The sequence below is a fragment of the Mesoplodon bidens genome (genome assembly GCF_964165515.1).
Source record: "Mesoplodon bidens genome assembly, chromosome: 2".
In the NCBI taxonomy this organism is placed as follows: domain Eukaryota; kingdom Metazoa; phylum Chordata; class Mammalia; order Artiodactyla; family Ziphiidae; genus Mesoplodon; species Mesoplodon bidens.
Genome location: NC_138177.1, coordinates 172,396,781 through 172,424,560, shown reverse-complemented (window position 1 = coordinate 172,424,560; position 27,780 = coordinate 172,396,781). Strand labels below are relative to the sequence as shown.

Genomic DNA, 27,780 nt, shown 5'->3' with positions numbered 1-27,780 from the left:
CTGTGGCTGGGAAACAGTGCCTCTTCGTGCAGCTTCCGGCTCAGCCTCTAACTGACCGAGACCATCAGGACACAGCCCGCTCCCTCCCCAACTAAGGAAACTAAGCATGAGTTACGAGTGTCCGGCATTTCACAGACACAGTGACATCTGAAGCCACCGGCTCTGTTCTGCTGGACAAATCATGCGGCCTCTCTGGGTCTGCTTTGCTCCCCGGAGACTGGGGCAGCCCCCTCCACCCCACTGCTGCCAAGAAGAGGCAACGGCTCTGTCAAAGGCCCCACGGACACCAGCAATCAGCACTGCTCAGGCCTGAAGCACAGTCTGGATAATGGGAACGTTCGTGCTGTCAATGACGCAGGTGTTTCTTCTGACAGTCTACACAGCCGAGCAGACGATGTAACGACTGGTGGAGACCCGCCAGTGCCTCTTGGTTAACAATGAAGCCTGCGGTCTCCAGGTCAGCCTTTTCTCTCACAAGGAAATGGGAGGGAAGGGGAAAATCACTTTGTTGAAGACCAGAAAGGAGAAGAGACAAATTGTTCTGTTGCCTAAACTGAACTGCAGCTGCCTTGGGGGGACTGTACACAGCCTTTCAACCTGTGTGTAAAACTCTCGCTAGAAGATGGGGCCTAAAAGTACGAAACTATTTAAATCAAATCTAAGAGCTAAAGTATATTAAATCTCTTAGTTCGCTTTTTAAATCTAGGGTGGGACGAAAGACTATTCTCTACCCCCTTAGTGTTTCCGAACTGCTCCACAACGTACATACAGATGAAGATACAAATCTGTTTTTTTTTTCTGGGCTACCTTCCTTCTCAGTTGACTTTCCCAAATAATCTTCAACAACACCTCCCCGCTCACAGCTGCCAGAAGCCTCGCTCACTGAAGAAGAAACAGGGATAGCAAGTCCAGGTCCTTGGTCCTGCCACATCCTCCAGCTGTGAAACGCTCACCTGGAACAGCCTGTGTGCCTTTGACAGTGACTGTGTGTGGCCCTGACCCATGGCCTCCCCCATCCAAGGGAACAGTCTTGCAAGTAGCAGCTACACTGAAGTAGAAGCTTCGATGATCTGGCCTCTCCCGCTTCCTGCTCCCCTCTGGGCTGAAGGTGAGTTCAAGGAGGCAGCCCTTGGCTGCCCGTGCTGGTAGATGAGACAGTTTTGGAAAAGGAAGCCACCATACTCTTTACTCTGTGTGATTCTAAAGAGGTGCAGATGAACATTCCTACTTCGGTAAAGGCTGCCTGGGGCCAGACATTCGTTCTAGAACTAACTAGAACGGCTACAGAAAAGCCGGGAGAGCTTGTTGGGCAGAGGAACACGGACGGGGTGGATCAGCCAGTGCTGCCCTGAGACGCGCGGTACTGACGTGTTCAGGACGTAAAGCACGGTGTGGATGATGTACGGGATCAGGTGGATGTTGCTCTCCCGGCCGCCCCCTCCAGTGTCTGCGCTGAAGGACTGCTCCATGGCGAAGCGCAGGAACAGCAGCTTGATGTCGTGGATGTTGAGCTGGTACGTGGGCTCCCGCTGGCCCGTGCACTCCTGGAGGTAAGTATTGTGCCTGGGAGAAGAGAACAGGTGGTGAAGTGGAAGCAAGCTCCCTGGTGAAGACCCAGCTGGGAAGGCAGAGCCTCCCTTCGGCCTGATGGCTGTGAAGGTTACACAGACAGATAGAGAATGAAAGGGGGAGTCAAGGACAAGGGCTGGGCTCGGGCGAAGACAAAAGCAGAGCACACTTTTGTTTCTGCTGTGACTGAACGCGATGCTCTCCAAGCTCTGAGGAGAACGCGCCGGTTTGGGGGTGGGGGGAGAGCAGGGGGGGCATTTCTTGATGGACTAATGTCATAGGACATATTGTGACCACATCTGGAAGTGCATTTTGGGAGAAGAAATGTAGAACTTATCCATTCTGACTGACAACGTGATCTATCCATAAGAATCATCTCCTCAACCTCCAAATAAAAGGTTTTCCTATGTCAATGTACATCCCCAACCACCTGGACTCTGCCCCTGATTAAGTCTGTGCCTCAGTTTCTTCATCTGTAGAATGTGTATAATAACAACACATGGTAAGCAGTTCAACATGCTGCCCAACATGACTTTCATCTTTATTACTGCCAAGCGCCTGGTTTATGGTAAGTACCTTTTCATCCCCGAGCTTTACAATAGGACTAGGGGTGGGGCACCACTGCACAAGGCATCTGCAAGAGATGAGGACCTCACAGAACGTTTCGCTACTCTACTCTGGATTTTAAGACAAGGGAGGCTTTGAAAGGAGCCCGATATTCCCCACGCCATCAAGCTATTTTCATTATTTAAACCTCAGAGAAATAGAAGTGAACTCTGGGAAATTTTGGCCTCGAGGACCAAGTCAGGGGTCCTGTGTTTTGTGTCCTAAGATCAGCAAAGGAGGAGAGGTAGCAGATAACCAGAGATTCCACCTGGGGCCCCAGACGCTGAGGGTGCTGGCTTCTCCCAGCAGAGTCCCCTCTCTTCCGGACGGGCTCCCCTGTCAGGAAGCAAAGACAGACATGGATTCCTGAGGAAGGTAACAAGAGATGGCTTCCCCGGGGCCGCACTGACAGCTGATCTTCCCCCATCTCCGGGAAATCCTCTCTTTTTTCTACCATGCAAGATGTCCCACACTCACCTTGCCAGACAGGTGGCAAAAGCTGACTCAGGGACATGGGGCCCCCAGACGGGAAGGAGCCCGTTGCACTTAGTGTTGGCATTCTGAAGCGCGGCACTTTCCCACTCTTCCCGGCCTCGAGCCAGCCTGGAATGGGAGGAGAGCAGGGACAAGTGTCTGCTGGAATTAATCTGGCAACCAGGCACCTGGGCGCGCGGGGGTGGAGGAGGGTTTGCTGACACTAAGGAAGTGCTGGCCCGTGTGTGCCTGACTCTACAGAGAGGAGCAGCCGTTTGTAACCACGATGGTAAATGCCGGCTTCACCGCCTCTAGTAAGCAAGGCTGCTCTCACCAGCCTTGGGCCAAAAGCCAAGTGTCTTTTCCAGATCATATGGCAGCAATGGCACTTGGGCCTGTATGGCTGAAGGTAGGACGCCATACTTCGCAGAGCCTAAGGAACAGAATTAAAGCCTCAGGGGTGGCAGTCCCACCCCCTCCCAGTCCAGGGCCTCTGGCGAGCTGCCCGCTCCCCTGAAGTCACACAGGGCTAGAACTGAAGCACATGCAAGGGGAGGCCTAGTGAAGGAGCCACCCCGCAAGAGCCAGGCCCACCTGACGGCAGCCAGGTGGCAGTCGTAGTGCACGATGTTGAAGTGGGACACGGTGCTGTAGCCCTGCTGTTTCCGGGGCTTGTTCTCCATCTCCTCTAAGGCTACCCGCTTGGTGAAGGTATAAATGCCCAGGACCTTGGTGGGCTGCAAAGATAACATAAAAGGGAGGAGAGGTGAAACTCCAAGGCAGGCTGTGAAAGGAGGGGAAGCAGAGCAGAGGGGCCCCGAGGGTCTACGATCCTAGGAAGGGATGCATTCAGGAAAGGGGGTGATGGTGAGCCCCTCAGTCTCCTGGTTAAGCACTTGGCTGGGCAGAGCCCCAGTGAAATGGGGGTTGTGGGGAGCAACTGAAATAAAGTGGATGCTGCGAGACAGAGGGCAGAAATGCGAGCCTGAATGGTCCCTTCCTTTTTGCTTCTTTTATCTGAAAATGAAGAATAAAGTGCCTTCTTGTTAAGTCCCTTGTTTTTCAAAACTGACCAGAAAGCTCCAAGGAGCCTGCGTCACAGCAGGACTCACAGGGCTTGTGGCCCACGGTAGTGGCCCTTCAACAGGCTTGGGTGCTAAGTAATAAATTCAAGCTGGAGAGGAAGAGGGATGCCTTTTAGGCCTTTAGGGGAGCAAACCGGTCACTTGCTGTTCTGCTCCTTTGGGTGTTAAATCGAGTTTGGTGGAGCCCAGAAAGCCAAGGTCCTGACCTTCTCCCCAGGTTATCTGAATATGGAAGCAGTATGATGTGTTTTTAAAAGCCCCAGGTCTGGGCTTCCCTGGTGGCGCAGTGGTTGAGAGTCCACCTGCCAATGCAGGGGACACGGGTTCGTGCCCCGGTCCGGGAAGATCCCACATGCCGCGGAGCAGCTGGGCCCGTGAGCCATGGCCGCTGAGCCTGCGCGTCCGGAGACTGTGCTCCGCAACGGGAGAGGCCACAACAGTGAGAGGTCTGCGTACCGCAAAATAAACAAATAAATAAATAAATAGAAGTCCCAGGTCTGAAGTCAGAAAAGCCTGGGCTAGAACTCTGGCTCTGCTACATGAACTTTGTTTTCTCATCCATAAATTAGAGCTTTTTACAGGTTTAAAGATAAAACTACCCAGTTTACATAAAGGCTCTGGGCACAGGGCCTGGCACACAGAAGGGACCCAGTGAGTGGTAGCTGTTGATGACGATGAAGACTACCATTCAGATCAGTCTGCCTTCCCACCTTTAGAGAGGACAGCTGGCCCTAAGATACGAGCCTTGACTCTGGCCTAAGAACAAAAAGGCCTCAGGCAAGGGAGGCCACCGGGCCCTTGGGACTGACCGCAAGCCTGCAGCCGTACCTGGAACTTATACCCTTCCCTGCAGATGCAGCATGTGAGGCCCGGCTCCTCGATCAGCTCCTCCATCTGCTTCAGGAGCGCCGTCTTGGTCACGACCTGGCCCTTCTCATTGGTCTGTAAGGGGAACCCCAGGTGGCATGTCAGACGGGAATTTCCACAAACCCTCCCACTGCAGCTTGGGGACACGCAGGCACAGGGTTGACCTTCCACATACATGAAAAGGACTGCTGCACTGAAAGAACATCTCTTTAGTTGGCTTCTAATGAGGATAAAGACCCAGATTCTCCTGCTATTCTCTTCCTACAGGAACCACTGAAGCAGAGGTAACCATCCAGCTAGAACCCTGGCAAGGTGCCACTTGCCAACAAAGAAGCCCCCTTTCTTTGTGCCAGCAAGACCAGCTCGCGGCTGACAAGGGCTGTTGCAGCATGATTCATTTACTGTTCCCATGGGAGTTTTAAAACTGCTGACACTCAAGTTCGCTGGTCTGGAGAAGGCTCTCATAGGACCTCTGCCTCCTCCAAGGTAGGACAGTGAGAAGAGCACAGAGCCCTTCTTGTCGAGCAGACCCAGGTTCAAACGCCTGTCAGCCACTTATTAGTTATGTGCCTTGCCGATTTACTTCACCTCTCAGCCTCAATCAGTTCATCTGAAAAATGGGTATAAAATCAACCTCTCAGAAGCACATGAGAGCTTAAATCTTACAATCTTACAAGGAAGCTGCCTAAGCACAGTGCCTGGCATATAGTAAATCCTTGATAAACAATGATTATCACCATTTTTAATGCTTCTGTGAACTTGTTAAGTCATTTAACCTCTGAACCTCATCTGTATAGCAGAACAATGATAGTCACACATCTAAGGGTTGTCGGGAAGATGAAAGAAGGTGAAGCAACTAGCGCGATGCCCAGTACACCGACCCCCTGCCCACAGCCTTCACCTTCACCATCCCTAACCCCAGCTCTGAAACCCCAGAGCACAAATGACTGTGCCACAGGGTAGGCAAGAATGCGGGGACCCGGCCGTGGCTGTACCGTCATGCCCAGCGTGCCCAGAGCCTTCTGCCTCATGGCCATGGCCATGCGCTTCTTCTCGGCCCGGGTCTCCCTGCGGGCCGCGTCTATCTTCTTGTTTACGTCAGGGTGTTCCCGCAGTGCCTCCAGCAGGTTCTCTGCCAGGGTCCCAATGCCCTCATCGCTGGACACCTGCTCCAGTTTATGCAGGTTTGTGATGGAGTCGGTTCCGATCAGAACCTGTCAAGAAGGGACCAAAGAGATGAAGGCCTCCAATTATGTAAACAAGCGTTCTTCTCAGGAGCTTAAAGGTTTAAAAAATGTGCACAATCTCATGTCATCTGCTTGGTTTCAATCAGATCCTCTGATTTTACACTTCAAGAGATTCGGACAAATGGAGGAGGTTAGGCTCTGCCACCAACCTCTGACTAGTCACCACGCTCTTCAGTCTCCATAACCCTGTCTATAAAATGGGGGCAGGCCAGGGCCGCCATGATGATTAAATCAGATGCCATATGTAACGTGCTCAGCACAGTGAAAGTGAGAGGGGCTCAGGTAAGAGTCCCTGGAGAAGCAGCACCTGATGAGGCCTCAGTGGTGAACTCAGCAACCACACCAAGCAAAGAAGGCCCTTGATGTTCACGGGGGCTGTGCTAAGTTCTTCATCCGCGTCCACCAAACCCAGGAGCACAGCAGTTTTCTCAACCTAGGAATTCCAGACGTACAACCACACGTGGGAGTGGGGATAAGAAAAGACTTAGAAAGAAATAGATGTAAACAAAAGCCTCCTGTGACAGCACCACACTACCCACAGGGGTGGAGAACATCACAACACTGAAGAGGGGAAGTCTGCAAAAGCTCTCCAGGGGAGCTCACTGCGAAATCCACACCACCCATCACTGGTGAGCTGATGCCAGTTACCACACGGTTGACGATAAATCGAAAACAACAAAGCCAACGTGCAGTGGGAAAGCTCAGCACTCAACTCAGGTCACTCACTAGCTCACAGATCTGTTTTCACAGCAGGTACGCGTCCACTTCATACCTCAGCGAAATGACAGGCTAGCTCTTGTCCCACACTCCTCAACTCTGGAATCGCGGTTCAACTGCCTACTGAATATTCCACGGGTCCCCTAGACTTAACATTCGGGCTGTTTACTGTGTGCACGTGTGTGCACACACATGCGTGTGAAGCTCCTCCCCTCCCGAGGCGTACACTCTAGTTAGGAGGACAGACCACACACTAATAATCTAACCTCACAGACTCTCCTCCCCCAACTCACTCCCAAACCTCCTAGTCCCCCGTCTCTTTCAATGGCATCACCACTCCCGTCACTCAGTCCAGATACGGAACGGAGTTCTTGATTCACCCAGCTTCTTCACTGCCCACGTGCAATCAATCTCCAAATCCCATTTATTCCACCTCCCAGATCTCTGTCGAATCCATTCACTGTCCACCTCACTAACTGGAGTCCAGCCGCCATGGCCTCTCACCTAGATCACAATAAAAGCCTGCCAACTGTTCTTCCCACCTCCCTTGTCACCTCCATCCAATTCACCCTCTAGGGTACGGCCAGGCGCACTACCCTCAGGAGACAATCCACACCCTTCTCCGTGGGGCATGTGACGTGGACCCACACTTACATCTCCAGTGCCGGCTCTTGCCATGTCTCACCTCCAGTGCAACTGCTTCCAATTCCTGGAATGCTTTAAGCTCTCTCACCTCTCAGCCTCTGCGGGCACCCTATTCTCCTCTTAGAAATCCCCTTCCCTTTGACCCCTTCCACACTGCATTTACCCCCTGCTCTGTTATCACTATGTCCTCGGCTCCATCTTCCACCAGACAGTAAGCTCCCAGAGGGAGCTGTGACTGTCTCATCTGCCAACTTTGCCTCAACCTAGTGCAGCACAGGTACACGACAGGCACTACACAAATACGTGCTAAAAGAGAAGTGAATGGTCAGAAGTATGAATGCCAAGTATCTAACTAGATGAAGCCTTGTTTTTAAAAAAGAATTCAATTTAGTAACTAAGAATAAGCTTGGAATCCACTGACCTGAGTTCTCAGGTCAATGTGTTGCCACTGGCCAAATGACAACTCTGTCCCTTGACTTACCCACATTCAAAATAAAGATGTTACAAGGATAGGGGTAAAAAAAAGTGAAAACTCTTACGTAGGAAGAATTACCCATAAGATGTAGTAATTATAACTATTTCCACTGAACTGAACAAAAGTTGAGTACTATAGTTATTTGAGTGAGATATATGGAAGAACCTTTACTGTAGCCAATTAACCACATTTTTGGAATGAGTTATCAGAACAGATCACTAAATGAGAACGTGGAACTATACTCAAGATAGACAGCTCTAAACAACAACCAAAAAATGCAGCCCTGAGGACTCTCAAAACTCAACACTGAAAAAACAAACAATACTACTAGAAAATGGGCAAAAAATATGGACATACATTTCACTGAAGCAGACAGACAGATGAAAGACATGAAAAGATGTGCAGTGAGTGTCATTATCCATTAGAGAAAACAAATTGAAACCACGAGACATCACTCTACGTCTATCAGCATGGCTGAAGCACCACCAAATGCTGGCAAGGATGCAGATAAAGCGGACCACTCACAGCCTGCCAATGGGAATGTAAAGTGGTGCAGCCACTCTAGAAAACAGTTTGGCAGTTTCTTGTAAAACAAAATAATGCAACTACTACACAAGCCAGTAACTGCAGTCTTGGGCATTTACCCCAAAGAAATGGAAACTTATTCACACAAAAACCTGCACGTGAACATTCACAGCTGCTTTAGTCATAGCAGCCTCAAAATGGCAACAACCCAGACGCCCTTTAATGGGTGATGGTTAAACGGGTCACGGTGCACCCCCACCGTGGACACTACTCAGCAGTAAGAAGGAACAAACGACTAATATATACAACGACCAGGACAAACCACCAAAATATTATGCCGAGTGAACAAAGCCAATCCCGAAGGTTACATGCTTTATGATTCCATTTAGTATACAACATTCTTGACAGGACAAAATTACAGAGATGGAGAAGATCAGTGGTTGCCAGGGCAGGTAGATGTGGCTATAAAAGGATAGGGACTTCCCTGGTGGTACAGTGGTTAAGGATCCGCCTGCCAACGCAGGGGACACGGGTTCGAGCCCTGGTCTGGGAAGATCCCACATGCTGCGGAGCAAGTAAGCCCGTGCACCACAACTACTGAGCCTGCGCTCTACAGGCCGCGAGCCACAACTACTGAGCCCACGCACCACAACTACTGAAGCCTGCACACCTAGAGCCCGTGGTCCGCAACAAGAGAAGCCACCGCAATGAGAAGCCCGCGCACCGCAACTAAGAGTAGCCCCCGCTCGCCGCAACTAGAGAAAGCCCCGCGCAGCAACAAAGACCCAACACAGCCTAAATAAATAAATAAGTAGAGAGATAGATAGATAGATAGATAGGACATGAGGAGGGATCCCTGCAGTAAGGAAAAGGTCCCGAATCTTGACTGCATGGATGTCAATATCCTGGCTGTGATAAATTTCCTATAGTTTTGCAAGGCGTTCCCATTGAGAGAAACTAAGTAATGGGTACGCACGATGTCTCTGTATTATTTCTTAACAACTGCGTGTAAATTTACAATAATCTCAAAATAAGAAGTTTAATTAAAAAAAACAAATCCAGACTGGCCACCCGTCTGGGCCAATGAGGGTTTGTGAGAGTAACAGATAGCTCAGCCCAGTGACTATCAGGAAGGAGCAAAATGGCGGACAGGGTTGGGCCTCCCTGAGAACCAAGTTTTTGGCTGCCTGGGGCAGAGCAGAAAATGGTAGTGATGGCATTACAAATGTCCCAGGGACTACGGCCAGAAATCGAAACTCTTTTTACCCTCTGGCCAGCCACACCCTCACAACCGCTGCTCAGCTCAGCCGTGAGATAAAGAAGCCCCACATAAGAATGAGTTGAATGAGGAAATCACAAATGTAACTTAATCCTGTCTGCACTCAGAGAGATGAACCAGATGACTTCTGAGAGTCCTTCTAATCTGGGAGTCTTATACATTAGGGCGACTCCCATCTAAAGGCTAATCAGGTGGTTACCTTCACTCAGTCGCGGCAGATGAGGAGAGGGGGTGTGGTTCCCTCACATAACGTGTCCTGCTCCAGAATAAGGCCCATGTGCATGCTGGTTACTCACCTGGGTGGCAGGGTGCTGGATGGCCAGCCCCCGAAGAAGTCTCAAGATAAACGGCAGGGCTGGGCGAGATAAAAACTTTTTCCAGATGTCAGCATCCAAACTGCAAAGCAGAGAGAGGCTTATGAGCAGGCCAGAGAAGCAAAGGCCACCTAGAAACCGGCTGTTGATTCTGGCTTGTTGAGATGTGACCCTACAAGCGTACCATAAAGAATCACAAAGGACCACCCAACTCAGCTGAGAAACCAGATAGAAGTGAAACCAGATAGAAGTTTCTGTCTCCTTGAAACAGAAACCAACTAACTGCCATCCTTTCCCACAGCCCCAAGGGCTGCATGGTCACCTTGATAGTTTCCAGAAGGGGAGGGAGACCCCAAGGAAGGTAGAGGGATGCCAAGATGATGAAGGAGAAAAGGAACCAGAAAGAGGGGAAGGAGAGCAGCCCCTCTGACAGAGGTGCCCCTTACTTCTTGGCACTGGGAATGTGCTTCTTCATGTAGTCCAGTGCATTCTGGGTGATTCCCTTCTGGAGGATCAGATCCTTCAGCTGATGCCCGTTGCTGTTGTTCTTGATGCCAGCTGCGATCTTACAGAAGCAGTCCAGGAAGACTTTATCGTCACCACTGTGATCTTCGTCATACCTAGGAGGAAGGAGCAAAGACCCTGGGAGTGTGAAAGGAGGAACAAAAGCGGACCACGTCCTTTTCTTGGTTGACAATCTTCAATGGCCTATAGGATCAAGCCTAAACTCCTGAGCATAACATAAAGACCCTTCTCATCTGGCTCCTGCCACGCCCCCCTAACTCCCAACCCCCTCCTGCATTTTCATGCTTTTGCACACGTGACTCCCTCCAGCTTGTCATATCCCCTTCCCATGTCACCAACCACTTCTCCTTCTCTGCCTCACCAGGTGCTACTTTAACACAATGTATTTTACTTTTTGCCTCCCCAGTTAGACCAAGCCCCTTAAAGGCCAGACTAACACACAAAAATCTAATAGAAACTCAGGTGATTCTTCCTTAGTCTCACAGAACTAGTTCAGGGTTTTCACAGGGACTCCCGTTTAGCTGTCTGAAATCTAAGCAACATACTTATCAAAGCTGCAGTACGGTTTGAACCGCTCCACCAAGGTCTGCATTTTCTCCACCTCCCCGAAGGACAGGTATGGGATGATGCGAAGCAGGCCCTGGAGCACGCTGGGGTTGGAGCGAACAAAGGTGCTGTTGATCTGGTCCAAGAGCATCACGAGTTGATCTTTGTCACCCGTCAGGAGGAGGTTGCCCTGCAGTAAGAGAGAGGACGGGAGGCCCACTAATAAGGTCGGGACTTCGGCTGCAGCCAACATCTGGCCCTTCAAGCTCATCCATTTCCATCAGAGCCATCAGAAGTAGCCCTAGAAGAACAGCGTCTCAGCACTTCCTGGGGAATAATCAGCAGTGTGAGTTCTACCTCACAAATTCGTTTCTAACTTTCTGCAGTGGCTCTGTTAATAGTCTCAGGTGGTCAAAATATACCAACACAACCTTCCCCTCCCGAGAGAATGCAGGCTGCCTGGTATTCATTTGGTCGTATCTTTAGCCAAACCATCAGCACCAACAAGAACAGAGGAACGCGTGGGTGTGCTAAGTGGAGAGAAACTGAACTGGGAGCTGCAGACCTGAGTTCTAGGCCCCCAACTATACAGTAACCGACTATATGATATCGAATGGCTCACTCATCTCTCTGGGCTTGGAGCTTCCTCAACTGTGAATTGAGGGGTTGGACTAAGGCCCTTGTCTATCAACTGAAACAGCCAGCTTTGTTTCCTCTGAATCCAGATTTCAGGCTTTAACATAATGATGTCACCGTGAACTGGGCAGGTTCAGTCATTCTTGGTTGACACAGCTAGACACAAACAAGCCAGTGGCTAGCAATGAGACGATGTCTGCAGGTGGACAGACTGGGCTCCACTCACCTTGTCCTCACTCAGGGGCTCAGCATTGGACTCATCCAGAATGATCTCCATAATGCTAAGCACCTGCTCGGCCACAGCAGCACCACCACTGTCCTTGCTTTCTTGCTCAGCTACCAGGGCCTGCAGGAGAACGAGGCCCAGTCAATCTAGGGACAGACCATAACCACTCACTGCTCATGGGATCTGCTCCTCGAGGATGTTCTTCGTGGCCTTACATTCCGGAAACCCTGTGCGTGTGTGTGTGTATGTACATGTGTACATGCATGGAGAGACAGGCAGTGTGTGGGTTTCTGAGGACAGTGAAAACGACGTTTCGGTTTCTTTCTGGTTGCCCTGAGGTGAACGGCACTACCTTCGCACTGGGGTGCAGTCTGGACTGGTGTAGGGACTAACTTCCTCTTGCTTCTCATCTGAATTCAGGAAAGAAACAAGGAAGCTCTCGGGTGCCATGGCAGCAGCACGGGGTGAGCCAGCAAGAGGATAAGGAACAGCCTGAATAATTCGAGCCTCTGTGCCCATCAGTTAGACAGATGAAGGGCTTGAAAAGGCCACAGATCCATTTCACTTGAGCCCAGAAGTGACACGTCTTTCCCCCACCCAGGACTTCCCCCACCGAGGCTCATTCTTTGTCTTTTGTAGCCCACACTCTTTACCAGGTTGAGAGTCCCCAGCATGACATTCAAAGTGTTCATTTCCAGCTTGACCAGCTGTTGCCGGTTGACTTTCACCTTCACGCAGTAACTGAATAATTTCAGCAGCACCTGACAAGAAAAGCCAGTCAAAACCCATGAGACCATCTGAGAGTGAAGACATGGGGACAAGCAGGAAAGAAATGTCCAAGAGGGGTCGTGTACAATCAGCACATACTCCCCCTGAAATACAGAGGACAGCGAAGTTTCCTTAAGGAGACATGATACGGTGGCTGGACTCTCCTGTCAGGCTTGCATCTCAACAGCAATGTTCTCCAGCAGTAGCTCCCGTGGGCTGGGTATATATATCTCTGCCGTCTCTAAGACTATGGCAAGGACGCTAATTCTTCGTGGAATAGGTGATGCCCTGTTGTCTTGGGGGAAATGCCAGTACTAACTCAGACTCTGAACTAATAACAGCAAACAGAAAGATCCCAAAGCTCACGGCCCGTGGGAGCTCAGAACCATGTAGCTCATTGAAAACATGGGTACAATATGTATGTTCTCATGTTCCCTGAAGGTGAAAACAACAGTGTAATATGTATGGTGCCTTTAGAATCCTCTGCTCTTCCCTAATGAGACAGGTGGATGAACAACCAAACAAAATCCTACAAAAAATTAAAGAGTTACTTACAAAATCCATTTTAAAAAGCAGTAATAATAATAATTGACACAGGTGCAGCTTTTTGGGGAAAGACAATTAGACACTGGTTCCACAGGTGACTAAAGAAATATAGCAGAAGGCTTGCTATCACGCTGGTTTTTCGGGAGGACTCGGCAGGGAAGAGGGGAGTGGGGGAGGGAGCCTAAAGTGTAGAGAGGGCCAAGGAGGCTGTCAGGTCCTTCACTGGCTTGCACTGGTCCACGGCACCATGCTGCCCCCTAGGGTTAAATGGCAGGGGTCACAAGCTTCTGTCCACGGGGGCCTCTCCCACTTCGCTGCCTCCAACTCACTGTTAGAAGGTGTCGTCCCTGCTTGAAGTCTTTGATCCCTGCCAGTCTGTTAAGCATGCATTCCAGGCCCTCACACTGGGCCATCACACCAGCCATCTTATACACTTCTTCTTCATCTTCTTCTTCCTCTGGAAGAAAAGGGAAGCCAAGCAAAAATGGAGGTGAAGACAGGAATAAAGCACAGCCCTCTTCCAGGCCGGTGGCTACTTCCCTTTTCCGTATCTCCACTAAAGAACGTAGCCAATAAAAGGGGTCAGTATTGGATATCAAACTTCACTGTCTCACTCTTAGTAACTTTTTTTAAAGTTTCAAGTCACTTAAAATTGTTTACTCAAATATGTGAAAATACACGCATTTACAACCACTAGCGAAAAAAAACAAAAACAAAAACCCTAAATAAGGGGCCCTGAACACTCATTTGTTGCTCACTGCACTTCCCCCAGCACCCCCCACCATGGCCCCAGCGGCATCTGAACGGGGCCACTGATAACCGCGTTTTTCCTCAGCCAGAAGAGTAACCCCCCCACAATTCTGAACAGAATTATGAGAGAGCATTTGCCCAGACTGCCCCCAAGTCCCAGGATGTGAACTGCTGCTCAGCGCTCCCAGTCCTCAAACCGAACGTGCAGTGGCGTCTGTGGGAAGGGCCATACCCGTGGTGGAGTCCAGGGACTCGATAAACTCCTCAGTGGCGTCGCCCAGCAGCCCCCGCATCCGGTAAACAATCCTCATGGGCTCTCCCTGAGCAGACAGAGTTGGAGAAATGTGCTTGTGAACAGGCCCAGAAAATGCAAAGGACTCGACACCTGGTCTTGCTTAATGCTTCGGCCGTGTGGACAACTTCTATTTCTCTGCAGGGTCTTAACCACAAAATCTAGAATCCAGATGCACTACAACTGACTTAGCGGAAAGAAAGCTCATTTTATTTAAGGTCTACTACAAGCCAGGAATTGTGTGAAGCATTTTACAGACACTACCTCACTTAATTTCATTAAAACTATGTACTAACTATAACAGCTAGTATTTATTGTTTTTACTCTGCGCTAAGCCCTATGCTAATTAGGCACTTTATATTACCCTTTTATACAAGGTTACACAGCTTGTTCAAAGTTATCCAGCTATAAGCCCAGTTCTGTTTCCAAGCCTGTGCCTCCTTCAGGAGTACAAAGTCTCTCTAATCAATAGGGACCACTACACTCAGGGGATCAGGACGACGGAAGTCAATTAGATCAAAGGGCTGCGATTCAAGTCTCAGGAATCAAAAGCAAGAAAACAGAATACACCAATCTTTGCCTAGGGAGATCCTGAGGCCTTCATATAACCCCACAGCAAGGAGAGGATTCATCCAAATTTCCTCAAGCTAAACCTACAACCTGAGAGAATGACTAGAAATAAGTCTTGTAAATTAGAAGATTCCAGCAACTTTCCTAAACTGGATCATGAGACTTCACTCTCCACCAGGTACCAGCTTAGGCACTCTAGCGCACGTCGTATTATCCTAATTTTGGAGGTGAGAAACGGAGGCTTGAAGTCACATTCTAGCAAATTAAGTGGGAGAGCAGGTACCATACTAATTCAAGCTGCCTGCCTCTAAGCCATGCTCAGCTTCAGGAGACGAAACCCTGGAAGGAGAGAACCTGTCAGGACAGGTCCCAGAGCATTTCCAGCTGTGGAAGCCCAGTGGGAACGAAGAAAGGGGACAGCCATAGACCATGGACAGAAAGAGAGAGACACAGAAAACAGACCCTTGTCTGTAGCTGAAGAGATGGGCTGCTTATCAGGGAAATGGGGGATAAAGTAAAAAGGGAAGCTGATGAAGGCCCGGATAAAAAGGTGCCACTGGGGCTTCCCTGGTGGCGCAGTGGTTGAGGGTCCGCCTGCCGATGCAGGGGACGCGGGTTCGTGCCCCGGTCTGGGGGGATCCCACATGCCGCGGAGCGGCTGGGCCCATGAGCCGTGGCCGCTGAGCCTGCGTGTCCGGAGCCTGTGCTCCGCGGCGGGAGAGGCCACGGCAGTGAGAGGCCCGCGTACCGGAAAAAAAAAAAAAGGTTCCACAAACTCTGGACTTTGCCAGAAGAACCCCTTGGTGGATTAAGTGCATTAATGGGAGGGACAAATGATCCCAACTTCCTGCTCCTGGTTCAAAAGGGGAGGCTGATGACGTATATTCTTTGGGTTCCACACCACCATTTACAAGGGCGCCCAGAGAAGCTTGGTCTTAATTTTTTAGGTGCATCAGGGATTAAATATGTATGGTTGTTTTGATGCTAAAATGTCAGTGGGGGAAGTGGAATATCTGACTTTTATAAGTGGACAAATGGTACTGAGGTGGCCAAAAGGACCACAGTGTCATGCTTCCTTCATTTCCCTTTTCCACTCCTTCAGAACAACTGCCTTTTGAGTCTCAATTTCCCAACTAGTAAAATAAAAACTATGCTCCTCGACACAGTACTGGAAAATGTTCTGAAAAGTGAGCAAGCCCATGATAGTTGAGATTAATCTCAGTCAAGAGGTGTCCACTCTTGACAGCAAGCCCTCCCCATCACCGGGCTTCCTCAGACTTTGCCCGGGCCAGCTGCATGGCCAGGAAACGCTCACCCCTCCTGAAGCTCCTCTCCCCTCACCAGTAAGCTGCCTCACAAGGAGGACAAGGTGACTGGTTTTCTCCACACCAACACCGACAGGGGAAGTAAAGGTCCTTACATGCTGCTACCATCTGGGCAAGTAACGATGAACAACGGCTCTTCCCAGTACAAGCCTGCAAGTCAAACCACACCTCCAAGCAAGCAAACAAGCACATACCTCATTCGTGGTACACCAGACCTTCTTGTAAACCTCGGCCACAGGAAGGTCCAAACTAATGATTTTATTGTTCACTAGAAGCTGAACAGAAAAGAAAATGATGCTGTTATTTGGAAATAATTGTAAGGCAGGTAAGTTTCAAGGTCAAAGGGTGCTTTATGGCATAATGTCTGTGCATCAGGGACCTATCGACTCTCTCTCTCTAAAAAATGCACATGTGTGCGCAACACGCAGAATTTTGTGCACAAGTTCAGGGGTTACAAACAGCTTTAACCCAAACCAAGACTCCAGGTTAAAAAACTGCTGAGGACCTTCTCCTATCCTGAATCCATTTCAGCTCAGCACCAAAGAAGACAATTTTCTCTATTTCACCAACATGCTTTTCACCATGTATACGATAACGCCAGACCCTAGTGTTGTCTGCCAGACGGTACCAGATACAGGGCCAGAAATCCGCACAGGGGCTAAAGTGCCAGTATTTAGGGAGCTTAATTAACTTGGAATCCCTGGGAAGCCTCTGCCACAGCAACAAGAACAATAAAAGCCTGTGCCATGACAAGCAACAGTCACCAACCATTTGCTTACCATGTGCCAGGCAGTGGGCAGAGCCCTTTACAGGTAATTACCCTGAACATCAGGTGGGGTAGGTAGGTGGAGATCCTTAGCCCGCATTTACAGAGGCCCAGTGTTAATCGGCTCCTGAGGGAAAGGACCCCTAACCATGACAGTGGTGTCCTATGCTTGTTACCTCCATTCCACTATCATCCTCCAGGAGAGCCACCAAGTCACAGTCCTGGCAAATCTTGTTCTTTATATCCCTCATGAGTGGCCCAATGCCTGGCTCATTGCTGCTGTACGGGTTCCCAGGCATCCTGCCCTGTAAGAAGTCTTCTTGTTGGGGATCCTTCTCCAGGGTCACAAAGAACTCAGTGACTTCATTCTCCTCCTAAAGGACAGAGAGAAGGAAGCAGCAGAAGGGATGGCATAAATACACGTGCAGAGGGATGGCAGAGACCTTTTTGATTTAGACCATGCTACCTTGGCTCATGGACACTGAGGAAAACACAGCAAACTCATCCAGCCCCTTACATATTTAAAGACATAAAGGATAAGAAGCTCAGAGGTGATTCAAAAAATCCAAATATAATTCAAATAGCCTTAAATATCAAGCACCTTCTCTGAAACTTAAGGGGAGATTAGAAGGGAAAGCCTAACAAAATAAGCAGATGAGGAGTGACCCATGAAAGCTGGATCACTGACATGAGGGGAGAGAGGGCTCTCCTCCTGCTAGTCTCATGCGATGCCAACCAACCTGGGGCCAGATGACTTTGTCCCTGGTGACCCTCCAGTCAAGGAAAGGGTCTTCTCTATATTATACAATATTCAGGCACACCCAACCCCACTGATGTCTCATCATTAACTGACGATGCTGGTGTTCTGCATTCTTCCTCAATAACAGGAGGGGATCTTTGGATCATACCACGCTTCTATATAGTTCGGGCTACGGAAACAGATACACCGGCATCCAAGCGTGCACAAAACGTGGGCAGGGAAAGAAGGAAGAGGGTGAAAATTTCCTTACGCCCAACTCAGCGTTGCTTCTTTCACAGCATATTGGATTAATACCAGGATTTGGGCAATGGGAGGTTAGACCTAGCCCAAAAAGAAAGATTGATTTTGACTTTGCATCTAGGAAATGAGACCAAGGAAGGTCCTTAGATTTCCCACCATGTGGAACGGGAATATTATGAGGTTGCTTCTGTTTTACGTGCAGTGCTTCCTAAAACACTGCCTGAACAGGCCACCGCTGGTAAGATTACCCATGACTACAATGAATCACCAAGAGGCTTCATGGAGAAATGGCTCATGCTAACACCCCGAGAGCCACGGGAAGCACCACTGCTTATGCTTACAGGATAGATGATGCTGCAGAGCCTCTCAAAGATGAAGACAGGAGTCCGGTAGTCATCCAGATTGTAGCGCTTAGCTGTCTCAATGCACACAGCCATGAAAGCCTTGGTTTCCGATTCTGTACCTACCAGAAATCAGTGTGGCCAAGTCAGTTAGGAAAGAGCTTCACACACGGAAACTAAGACAAGACTTTAAATGAAGTTCCGTCACTGACAGATTCTTTCTGCCTAGCAAGTCTTTAAATGTCCTATGTGGCAATATCAGTATTTCAACTGGAAACCTGAAGCTGACTGATTCTTATACTCAGACCACATTCCATTTGAAAGCCTCAATACCCAAGTCAACACAGAGCATCACAGTTAGTTGTGTACACGTCTTGCTCCCTCTGGGAATTATAACCTTGCATCCTCTTGCCCAAAATAGGTACCCCAAAATATCAAATAATGATCCTAACTGCATTCCAGTCAAATCAAAAGGAAGTTATAGTTTTCAGTTTCATTCTAAAAGGTTAAGTAGATTGCTCTCTATAAATGAAAGAGATAAACTTCAAGTCATATATGCAAGTGCTGTAATTACGCTCTTGAAAAGGGTCCAGTTGCCAAGGTCACAAACCAGCTCAGCAAGACAGCTGAAAATGGCCCCAGAAGGACCTCCATGTCTGGCAATACAGCAGACTCTGTCCCCTGACCTACTTTCTACTCCTCCACTTAAAAACAATTTAAAATACTGAATAAAAAGGTATCAGTGAACTGCCACACTAGCAAAGAAAGCTACAGCCCCAAAATTAGAAAAATTGGGAACCCAGGGAGGTTAGCAAAGCACTGAGGCGAATTTTTGCCATGAGCTTTCATTTCCATAACCTGCCAGGATCTGAGAGCTGGATACAAAGCCCCAAATCTGCCAAGGTGGAGAATCTGGCAGGAACCACCCCGCTATATACATACATGTAAATCTGGTAACCCAAAAGAGCTACATCCTTGGTATAAGGGTCAACTAAAAATAACTCTCCATTTTCCCCCAAGCAAATCAATGAAAGGACATTGTCCTCCCGCAAAATGCGGCACTGAGTAGAGGGGGAAAAAAAATCCCTCCAAGAACTCATAACAAGCTGTTCTTCACAGGGGTTTGTGGCTCAAACTATCTAGGAGGTCTGAAAAATCTAAGGTCAGAACTTTGTTGAAGGTGGCCCTGGGATGGCTGTACCCTGAGATGCCTCACAGAAGCGGTTACAAATCTTCTCTGGAAAAACCCACCTTTGACTCGGGTCCTGAAGAATTTCCACAGATAAACCCTCAAAACACGAGCTCAGTCAAAAAAAAACCACAAAATGCGAAAAGATTTAAGGCACCATAAGCAAGAGCCAGAAAAACAAACAACAGAATTAGATCAATAAATACTTCAAATTTTAGAATCATCAGACACAGAAATAAGTTTGCTATGCTGAAATATTATAAAAAGAGTAGGAAATGTCAGTAAAAAACTAGAGACTATAAAATCTACACAGAACTGCAAGAATTCAATGGGTAGATTAAAAAGATAACAGAGTGAAGAAAAAATTAATGAACTGAATGACACGGTATGGGATGGAAGACATTATCCAAAATCAGCATAAAGATACAATGAGATGGACACTGTGAAAGAGAGAGGAAGACACAGGGATGACAGAGTGAGAGTGGAGCTCCACAAGGACAAGGAGAAAGAAGAGAGCAGAGGCAACTGAAGATATGATGGCCAAGAATCTTCCAGAACCAGTGAAAAACACCAACATGAGAACTTTTGACCTCTTCCCGCACTGTGAGCTCAATATAAAAAGTCCAAACTGGGAACTCCCTGGCGGTCCAGTGGTTAGGACTCTGCGCTTCCACTGCGGGGGGCGCGGGTTCGATCCCTGGTCGGGGAACTAAGATCCCGCAAGCTACATGGCGCAGCCAGTATAAAATAAGTCCCAAATCTCTGAGGCCAGCTCTGGAATCTTACAACGCCAAGAACCAATAGTCTCAAGATAAATTTCTTCTCCTTCTTTCCTTGAATGTGAGATGTTTGCTGCCCCTGCCCTGGCTCTGAGGAAGTTGGGAAAATCAGACCAGTGTACCTAAGTGGAGCCAGAAGGGACATGGGAATCTCGGGCTGCAGGCTGCTGGGTGGTGCTACCTGTGGTCATGTCCTCCAGCATCTCCAGCAGCATGTCCTGGGTCTCGTCAATCAGCTTGGTCCTCTGCACCACCAGCTTCCGCAAGCACAGGTATCCATTCAGCACAGTACCCACCAAGCGACTTTTAAAGTGCCTTTTGATGGATTCCACCTCCACGAAGGAGGAAAGAAGGCCTGTGGGGACAGGAAAAAGTTGCTACAAGAGTTCTGAATGAGAATTAAGCTAAGAAGGCTTAATTCAACCTCAAAAGATGACGAGCAACTCAAAAGCAGGGAAACACTATCTTTGTGCTTGGCATGGAGCATGCTCAATGATGTGAACTAGTCAATAGCCAACAGATGCTCAAAGACGTAAAGCCATCCCTGAGGAGAAAAACGCAGACCTTAAAAGTGCAGTGTGGTCAACATGAGAGAGAAGAGAGTCAACCACAGCATCCAAGGAACTAAGGGTCAGTCCCCAAACTATGCCCAGGGTACCCTAAAGGAAGGGCTGGGAGGCTCTCTCTACCTGTGAGACTTTTGAGGGCATAGCCCTGCTGCAGATCAGTGCTCAGGGTGGCCTCCTCCAGAGCCAATAAGCGGGCTATTTCCTAAACAGGACAATAAGCACAGTTAGTGTGACAGCACCTCCAACGACACCGGGCCACCCACCACTGGTCCAGGGACTGGCAGCGCCATCTTTTTATTCTAATGCTCTCTCAAGCTGAACCTTTGCAGAACTCCTTTCCAAGAAGCCAAGGACAGTTGCAATGACGTTAAGGGACTGCTTAAAAATGGAGAACAGTCAAAGTGACCCCAACAGACTGCATATCCTCATGATGAACACAATGAAGTCACAGAAGTATCACACGCAGATCTCGGAAATACTGCAGGCTCAGTTCCAGACCACTGCAATAAAGCGACTACTGCAATAAAGCGAGTCACACAAATTTGTTTTTTCCCATGAATATAAAACTCATGTCTACACTCGAGTGTAATCTAGTAAGTGTGCAACAGCATATGTCTAAAAAAACAATGTCTATACCTTAATTAAAAAATAATGTTGTTGGAAAAATGGCGCTGATAGTCTTACTTGATGCAGCGTTGCCACAAACCTTCAATTTATCAAAAACCCACAGTCACCTGCAGAGTGCAATAAGGCAAGGTATGGCTGCATTTTCAACAAATGTTTCTTCTTGGCATAAAAGAACACCACAAAGTTCACGCAGAGAAAGAGGACAATGAAAGCAGAGCTAGGGAAAGGGGCTCTGCTGGGCCGGGTGAGACGGAGGTACCTTGGTGATGAGGTTGCCCACGTAAGGCAGGACCCCTCGAGCTGCCAGGTAGACTTTCCAGTGAGCTGAAGTGATGAGCTTCTGGTAGAGCGCCAGGTACTCGGCGGCACACTCGCCGGCTACACTCAGCTCGTCCAGGTAACTGCCATGGAGAGACAGGCACTGAGAGAGAACTCAAACAGCTGCAACAGTCCTAACAGCTCCTCTTTGCTTCTTCCATCTTTCATGCCTCTGCTGTCCTTCACTCCCTCTTCCGTGGAAGGAAGGGGGTGGGGCGAGAAAACCCCAAACTCCCCACTCGGGAACTCCCCACCCTTGGGGAAAGCTCAAGAGCACACAACAGGTAATGCAGTGCAACAAACTATACACGTTTGGAACGATAAAGCACCAAAAGATGAATGACGGTTATTGGGGCAGCACGAGTATGGCTGTGATTGAGTCACTCACAAGGTAAGTTTACCAGGGTTTAGTGGCCAATAATGTGGGCTTTGGAATTGGGACTGCCTGGATTCAAATCCCGCCTTCCAGTAGGCAAGTTAATTAACCACTTTAAGCCCAGCTAAGGATTAAATGAGACAGTGCATGCCAAGCATTTATAAGCTCATAAGATCTCAAAAAATACTAGCTGCTGAAATTCTGCTGCTCTATTACCACCACCACCACTGCTACCACCACTACAATTGTACTACCACTACAATTCAGCTTTTTAGAACTTTTTTGTTTCTGTGATCTTCTACAAGGAATGAGACAGTTATAGAGCACAGGTGTGCCTCCAGTCGCCCTGATCTATGGATTCCCCCTGGGAAAGCGGGAAGGGCTCGAGATGAAGTCCAACTACCCTGCCCATCCCACTCTCAAATGGTACCTGGTGAGGAGGTCGAGGACCTGCTGCTTGCGGCTAGGAATGGTGGCCAGAGCTTCTACGATGGTACAGGCTGCCTGCCGTGCAGCCTGCGTCGCGGGAGTAAAGAGCACCTGCGGGGTATGGACAGAAGCCCTGGCTCAACTAACAGCCTCGCATCAGGCCCCGCAGGGCACAGTCAACTGCCACCCATCCAGAGGAAGTCCTCTGAGTACCTCTCTAGGAAAGGTTAAAGGTAAAAATCACCAGCTAAGATCAGACTGCTGCAGGCTGGTAAAGAGGCTGCCTAAGAGCCACCTTCTTCATGGAGATTTTCTCCATCAACTACTTTGGAGAACGTACTCAAGATGACTGAAGTACGAAAAAGGACAAGCAGGTATTCTCCTTAGCAAAGCCATCTATAATTCTATTTTGGGGACGGCTACACAGTGAACACTTAACATTTAATGTAAACCAGTTATTTATGTTATGAACCAATGGACAAATGAATTCTCTAAAATATAAATACTTTAATCTTGAAGAACATTAGCTGGAAAGAGGAAGAGGACAGCAGAAGATAGGAAAGGCGGAAGGAGAAAGGGGAGTACAGGCACTGAGGCTCGGGCCCGTTCAGTGGTCAGGGAGGAGACCAGAGATCACGAGCTTGATGAGGAGGCGGAAAGAGCTCTGTTTTGGCCAGTCCACCACGCTGACGGCGGCCACCGAGAACCTCTACCTATGTGAAAGGAAGCAAGAATAACAAAGAGAAAGAAGAGAAAGCAGAGCAGACAAGTGGGGCGGAGCAGAAACACCCTGCTCGGGATCTGAGGCCAGCGCAGCAGGGCGAGGGGCCCAGGGGACGCTCACTCACTTGCCGCAGCCAGTTGTTGTGGCCCAGCTTGAGATCCAAGGGGGAGGTCCTCTTCCCCCGACGACTCAGGAACTGCTTCCACCGCCACACGTACTTCTCAGTCAAATAGAGATGGCGGAGCTCTGATTTGCTGGGGGACTTCCCGTTGCCATCGATCCCTGGCAGGCAAAGGGATGCAGGGAGAGGTAAAGAGAAGACAGGGACAGAAAGCGGGGGATTGTGGAGCTGTTGGGATGGGTTAGGAATGACCGATTTCTCAAGTCTTAAAGAGACAGACACACCTCTGATAGGAAGACACTTCTTCCAGGCCTCATAGGATGCCTTGGGGTCTCTCTTGAGCCAGAGCTGAGCCTGGGCATGGATCTCATTGCAGTATGGCTTAACTGTGGTAAGGGCCTCGACAGGAACATCCTGCAGGAGGAAAGCGGACAAGGTGAGAGAGCTTGAGGGCACATCTGAGCCACAGCTGCAATACGATAGCACTGGCACCCCAAGGGGACATATGCAAAGGCAAGAATGTTGAAGGATCAACATTCATATCTTTTATGCCCCCTATGTGTTCCTTTAAAGCATTTTGATCCAATTTAGCAGTAGCAACTCCATGCTGAGCTTAGGGTCGCTGATTTTGACTATGCAGGATAAAGTGTAACTGGCTTCCTGCAGACAGTCTTACAGCCACATATACTAATTCCTATCCCAAGGCTGATTTGTAGTTTCCCAAACATAAATCTTCAAGGGGTCACTAAGCAACCTCCAGAATTTAAAGATCCATAACTAATCCCAAGGAGCCTAAACAGCAGAGCCCCAGGACTCTGGGTTCTCAAACTTTTCAGCCTCAGGACCCCACTGCTCTTAAAAATTACTGACTCCAAAGAGTTCTTGTGTGTGTAGCTCTCTCCATCAATATGTACCTATTGAAAATTAAGGTTCAGCAATTCTTGAAATATTTACTAATTCATTTAAAAGTAAGAATAAATCCATTACCTGGCAACCTAAATAACATTTTTTATATTTTCCAAAACAAAAATAATCTAGAGAAAGGAGTTGCACTGCTTTATATTTTTGAAACTGTTTAAAGACTGCCTTAATAAGACAGCTGGATTCTTATACCTGCTTCTGAGTTCAAATTGTTATGATATGTTGTTTCAGTTGAAGTACTCACACAGATATTTAGTTGGAAAAAAGAATATTTTAATAGGTTTTTCAATTAATTGTGGATTTTTTCTTTGACACTAAACCAAAATTTAACAAATTATAGGTTCTTAAAGACTGGCTAGAATGTGGAATCTGAAACCAATCAATAAATGTTTCGTATTCCATTCCACTAAAATTCATTGTTTACTCTCACAAGATTCGGTAACATGTACTGGTCATTTGGAAGATACTGGTTCACCGAGTTACGTCAATTCCTCTTTAAGTGACAAGCTCACTTTATTCACTTTTTAAGAAAATGTCTACCAAACACCCGATTCTGAACAACCACAATTTGCTCATCAGCCCTCCTTTCAAGCACAAACGGGGTTCCATGAAAAAAGCAGCTGGTTCAGCTTGCAACGCAGTCACACAAGCGCTTTTCCCCAGGACAACCACTGCGCTGCAGTGCACCAGGGCACTGTCTCTGGGCCTCGCACATAGTCTTGCTGACTATTAAAAAGATTAGCTGGGCTTCCCTGGTGGTGTAGTGGTTAAGAATCCGCCTGCCAATGCAGGGAACATGGGTTCGAGCCCTGGTCCGGGAAGATCCCACATGCCGCGGAGCAACAAAGTCCGGGCGCCACAACTACTGACCCTGTGCTCTAGAGCCCGCAAGCCACAACTACCGAAGCCCACGTGACTAGAGCCCGTGCTCCGCAACAAGAGAAGCCACTGCAATGAGAAGCCCGCACACCGCAACGAAGAGTAGCCCCCGCTCGCCGCAACTAGAGAAAGCCTGCACGCAGCAACGAAGACCCAACGCAGCCATAAATAAATAAATTAAATAAATAAAATTTTTAAAATCATTAAAAAAAAAAAGATTAGCACTCAGGAGTCAAGATTTACTAAAATTAACCGGCGATGCTTCATCAAGGACACTCTAGAAGGAAAGTACATGGCAGGGAAGAGCACGGCTCTGAGTGGAGCTGGGCCCACAGCCTCTTCGTGCTAAGGCTCCAGAGGCCTCACCATCACTGACTTGGCACCATCAGCACAAATGCCACGAAACAGTGAAGAGGGCAAATCACGTCTTAGGGTAATTATGAAAGCAATGCTGACCTCACAGATTCCCTGGGAGTCTTGGGAACACCCAGGGATCTATGAGCCAAACTTTGAGAACTGCTGCTCTCTCTGGGCTAAAACTAAGCAAAATGTGAGGCTTCAGTGCTCAGAGAGTAAGAACCCTGTGGAAATCTTTTACCTCACACTGTGGGAAAAATGACAGTTACGTGGGGATGAGGTTCCTCTTTTTAATCAAGAACCAATTTTTATTTGCTGAGACTTAGCCCTGAGGCGAAGTAAACCTTCATCAAAGGGAAGGAAGGGGGTTCTTTTCTGAGGACTGTCCGGGCAGACCAGGGAAGGGAAACAGAGTAAACTGTTCATTGCCCAGCTTCCTCCCTACTGCTTACCACTCGGAATCCTACAATGAAGACTTCGGTTCCCACCAAGGGATTCCATCAGGATGGAGCAGGAAGGAGAATGGCCCAAGGACTACAAAGATGGATAGGAGGCACTGACGGCCTCAGGCACGGCCGAGGAAAAGAATTACGGCCCGACTGGTGTTAAGCAAGTTCATCTGTGGCTAGGCCATTTTAGGATTAAAAACTTGGCTTTATTCATTCACTTAACAATGATTTGCTGAGTGGCTATTATAATGCTAGATACCACGCTACGCACTGGACATAAAAACATCTTAGTAAGACAATCCCTGGATTCGAGGAGCTCATAGCCAGCCTAGCTGAGAACCGGTTAACTGAAGGAGCAGCTAACAAAATGAGGGCGGGCATTCCAGGCAGAGGAGACACCATACGGCCACAAATAACATTTATTAAGGATTAACATGGGCCAGACACTGCTCTGAGCACTTGATCTGCATTAAGTCATTTATTCTTCCCAACACTTCAGGTGGAAACTGTATTCCCGTTTTACAGATGGGGTAACCAAGCAACCTAGGTTAAATAACGTGCCCAAGTCACAGTGCTAGTGAATGGAAGAGCTGGGATTTGAAATCAAGAGGTCTGCCTCAGAGCCCAGGACTTCCACCACTGCGCAAAACTGCATGTACAAAGGCACAGGGGTAGGAAAGAACGCTGTGTCCTCTGGGAGCTGCGAGTCATCTGACGGGACCGGAGAAAGAGGCAGTCCTCCACGCTAACCACTTTGTTCTACGCGTTTGTATTTCTGTGTTTGCTTTTCTCTTGAGTTCCCTCTGAGAAACCTTCCTTCTCAAAAACCCCAACCCAGCTCTGCTGAACTGCCGCAAAGGAAGCACTGGTGCCGCCCAGGGAGAGCGAGTTCACGTGAGCAGAGGCCTTTAGAGGCAGGGCAGGTGCTGGCCGGGGCCTGCGGCCCGCCCTCCCTCTTGGCCCCGTACCTTGTTCTTCTTGCTGGTGGGAGCAGGTGGTTTAATCAGCTTCTGCAAGATCCGCAGGCACATGAGGGTAATGTTCTCAACAACCACGGGAGTCTTAATGTTCACGGCCATGAGGAAAAGGCTGAGTGCTGGGCAGAGGAAGGAAAGGCAGAGTCACACGTGATCACAGAACACATCACGCCTGCTGTGGCAAGGCTGCCCAAGCACAGCTTCCCCTGCCCTCTCCCGCCCTGCGCCTAGGACTGCACCCTGAAGCCTCCTCTCCTTTCTCTAGCAAGCTGCTAACCAGACGTCCCCACAAACTCACCACAGCGTAAGCGGAGCTCCCAGCAGCTGTCCTCCTTCGAGATAGAGTCTGTCAGCAACAGCATTTCATACTGAAGGCTACTTGCCTAGAAGGCCAACAGGAAGAGACATGAGTAGAGGAGGGTCTGCAGGGTCAATCCCAGGACTAGGGCTCACATCCATGCTCAGATCCAGGGACTCAGCATTAGAACGTCTGGTCACAGGTGGACCATCAGAGAGACAGTGGAGAGATGGAGACCCTCCACAGGGCCAACCACTCATTTCTCTTCTCTCTGAGGTTGACTCTGACCTGGGAAAATCTTTGTGGGACATGAGCTCTGCAAATGTGCCGCTCCCTCCCTCCCTCTCGTCTCTGCAAACGAGACCGGCGGGGAGGAAGCCGAGGGAATGAAGGCAGAGAGTGAGGGGACGGCCAGCCTGCTCACCAGATCAGGATTGGCCCAGTGGCCCTTCAGGGCTGTGGAGACTTTGCCAATAATCAGGTCGTTCATTTGCTGGGTGGCCTCTGGATTGTCCCTAGGGAGGCAGAGAAAGGAGTCCTGTTATTCACCATTGGCTGTGTCCCTCCTTTGCACTTGAAGGAGCCCAGAGAAAAGGAAATCAATGTCTAGGGCTACCCAGCCTTCCCAGGGACAAGAAGACACACTAGCCCCACAAAACCCTGCTGTGTAATA

At 48.8% G+C, this 27,780-nt stretch overlaps 1 protein-coding gene across 5 annotated transcripts in view; it reads right to left on the bottom strand.

The window, feature by feature from the left end:
- The window catches only part of UBR4 (ubiquitin protein ligase E3 component n-recognin 4), a 127,921-nt gene that overhangs the window by 8,551 nt on the left and 91,590 nt on the right, over nucleotides 1–27,780 (bottom strand). For all 5 annotated transcript variants that reach the window (XM_081226735.1, XM_081226737.1, XM_081226739.1 and 2 more), the window contains 24 exons: nucleotides 27,532–27,622; nucleotides 27,108–27,192; nucleotides 26,801–26,928; nucleotides 23,511–23,640; nucleotides 23,230–23,387; nucleotides 22,383–22,492; nucleotides 21,518–21,659; nucleotides 20,752–20,833; nucleotides 20,244–20,417; nucleotides 18,095–18,216; nucleotides 16,930–17,127; nucleotides 16,182–16,262; nucleotides 14,033–14,120; nucleotides 13,380–13,507; nucleotides 12,390–12,497; nucleotides 11,737–11,856; nucleotides 10,874–11,064; nucleotides 10,250–10,423; nucleotides 9,786–9,885; nucleotides 5,597–5,815; nucleotides 4,563–4,676; nucleotides 3,244–3,386; nucleotides 2,653–2,778; nucleotides 1,369–1,563 (listed from right to left, as the gene is read on the bottom strand). In XM_081226735.1, coding sequence (XP_081082861.1) covers nucleotides 1,369–1,563; nucleotides 2,653–2,778; nucleotides 3,244–3,386; nucleotides 4,563–4,676; nucleotides 5,597–5,815; nucleotides 9,786–9,885; nucleotides 10,250–10,423; nucleotides 10,874–11,064; nucleotides 11,737–11,856; nucleotides 12,390–12,497; nucleotides 13,380–13,507; nucleotides 14,033–14,120; nucleotides 16,182–16,262; nucleotides 16,930–17,127; nucleotides 18,095–18,216; nucleotides 20,244–20,417; nucleotides 20,752–20,833; nucleotides 21,518–21,659; nucleotides 22,383–22,492; nucleotides 23,230–23,387; nucleotides 23,511–23,640; nucleotides 26,801–26,928; nucleotides 27,108–27,192; nucleotides 27,532–27,622 — 3,207 coding nt within the window. The remainder of the gene's footprint in view (nucleotides 1–1,368; nucleotides 1,564–2,652; nucleotides 2,779–3,243; nucleotides 3,387–4,562; nucleotides 4,677–5,596; nucleotides 5,816–9,785; nucleotides 9,886–10,249; nucleotides 10,424–10,873; nucleotides 11,065–11,736; nucleotides 11,857–12,389; nucleotides 12,498–13,379; nucleotides 13,508–14,032; nucleotides 14,121–16,181; nucleotides 16,263–16,929; nucleotides 17,128–18,094; nucleotides 18,217–20,243; nucleotides 20,418–20,751; nucleotides 20,834–21,517; nucleotides 21,660–22,382; nucleotides 22,493–23,229; nucleotides 23,388–23,510; nucleotides 23,641–26,800; nucleotides 26,929–27,107; nucleotides 27,193–27,531; nucleotides 27,623–27,780) is intronic.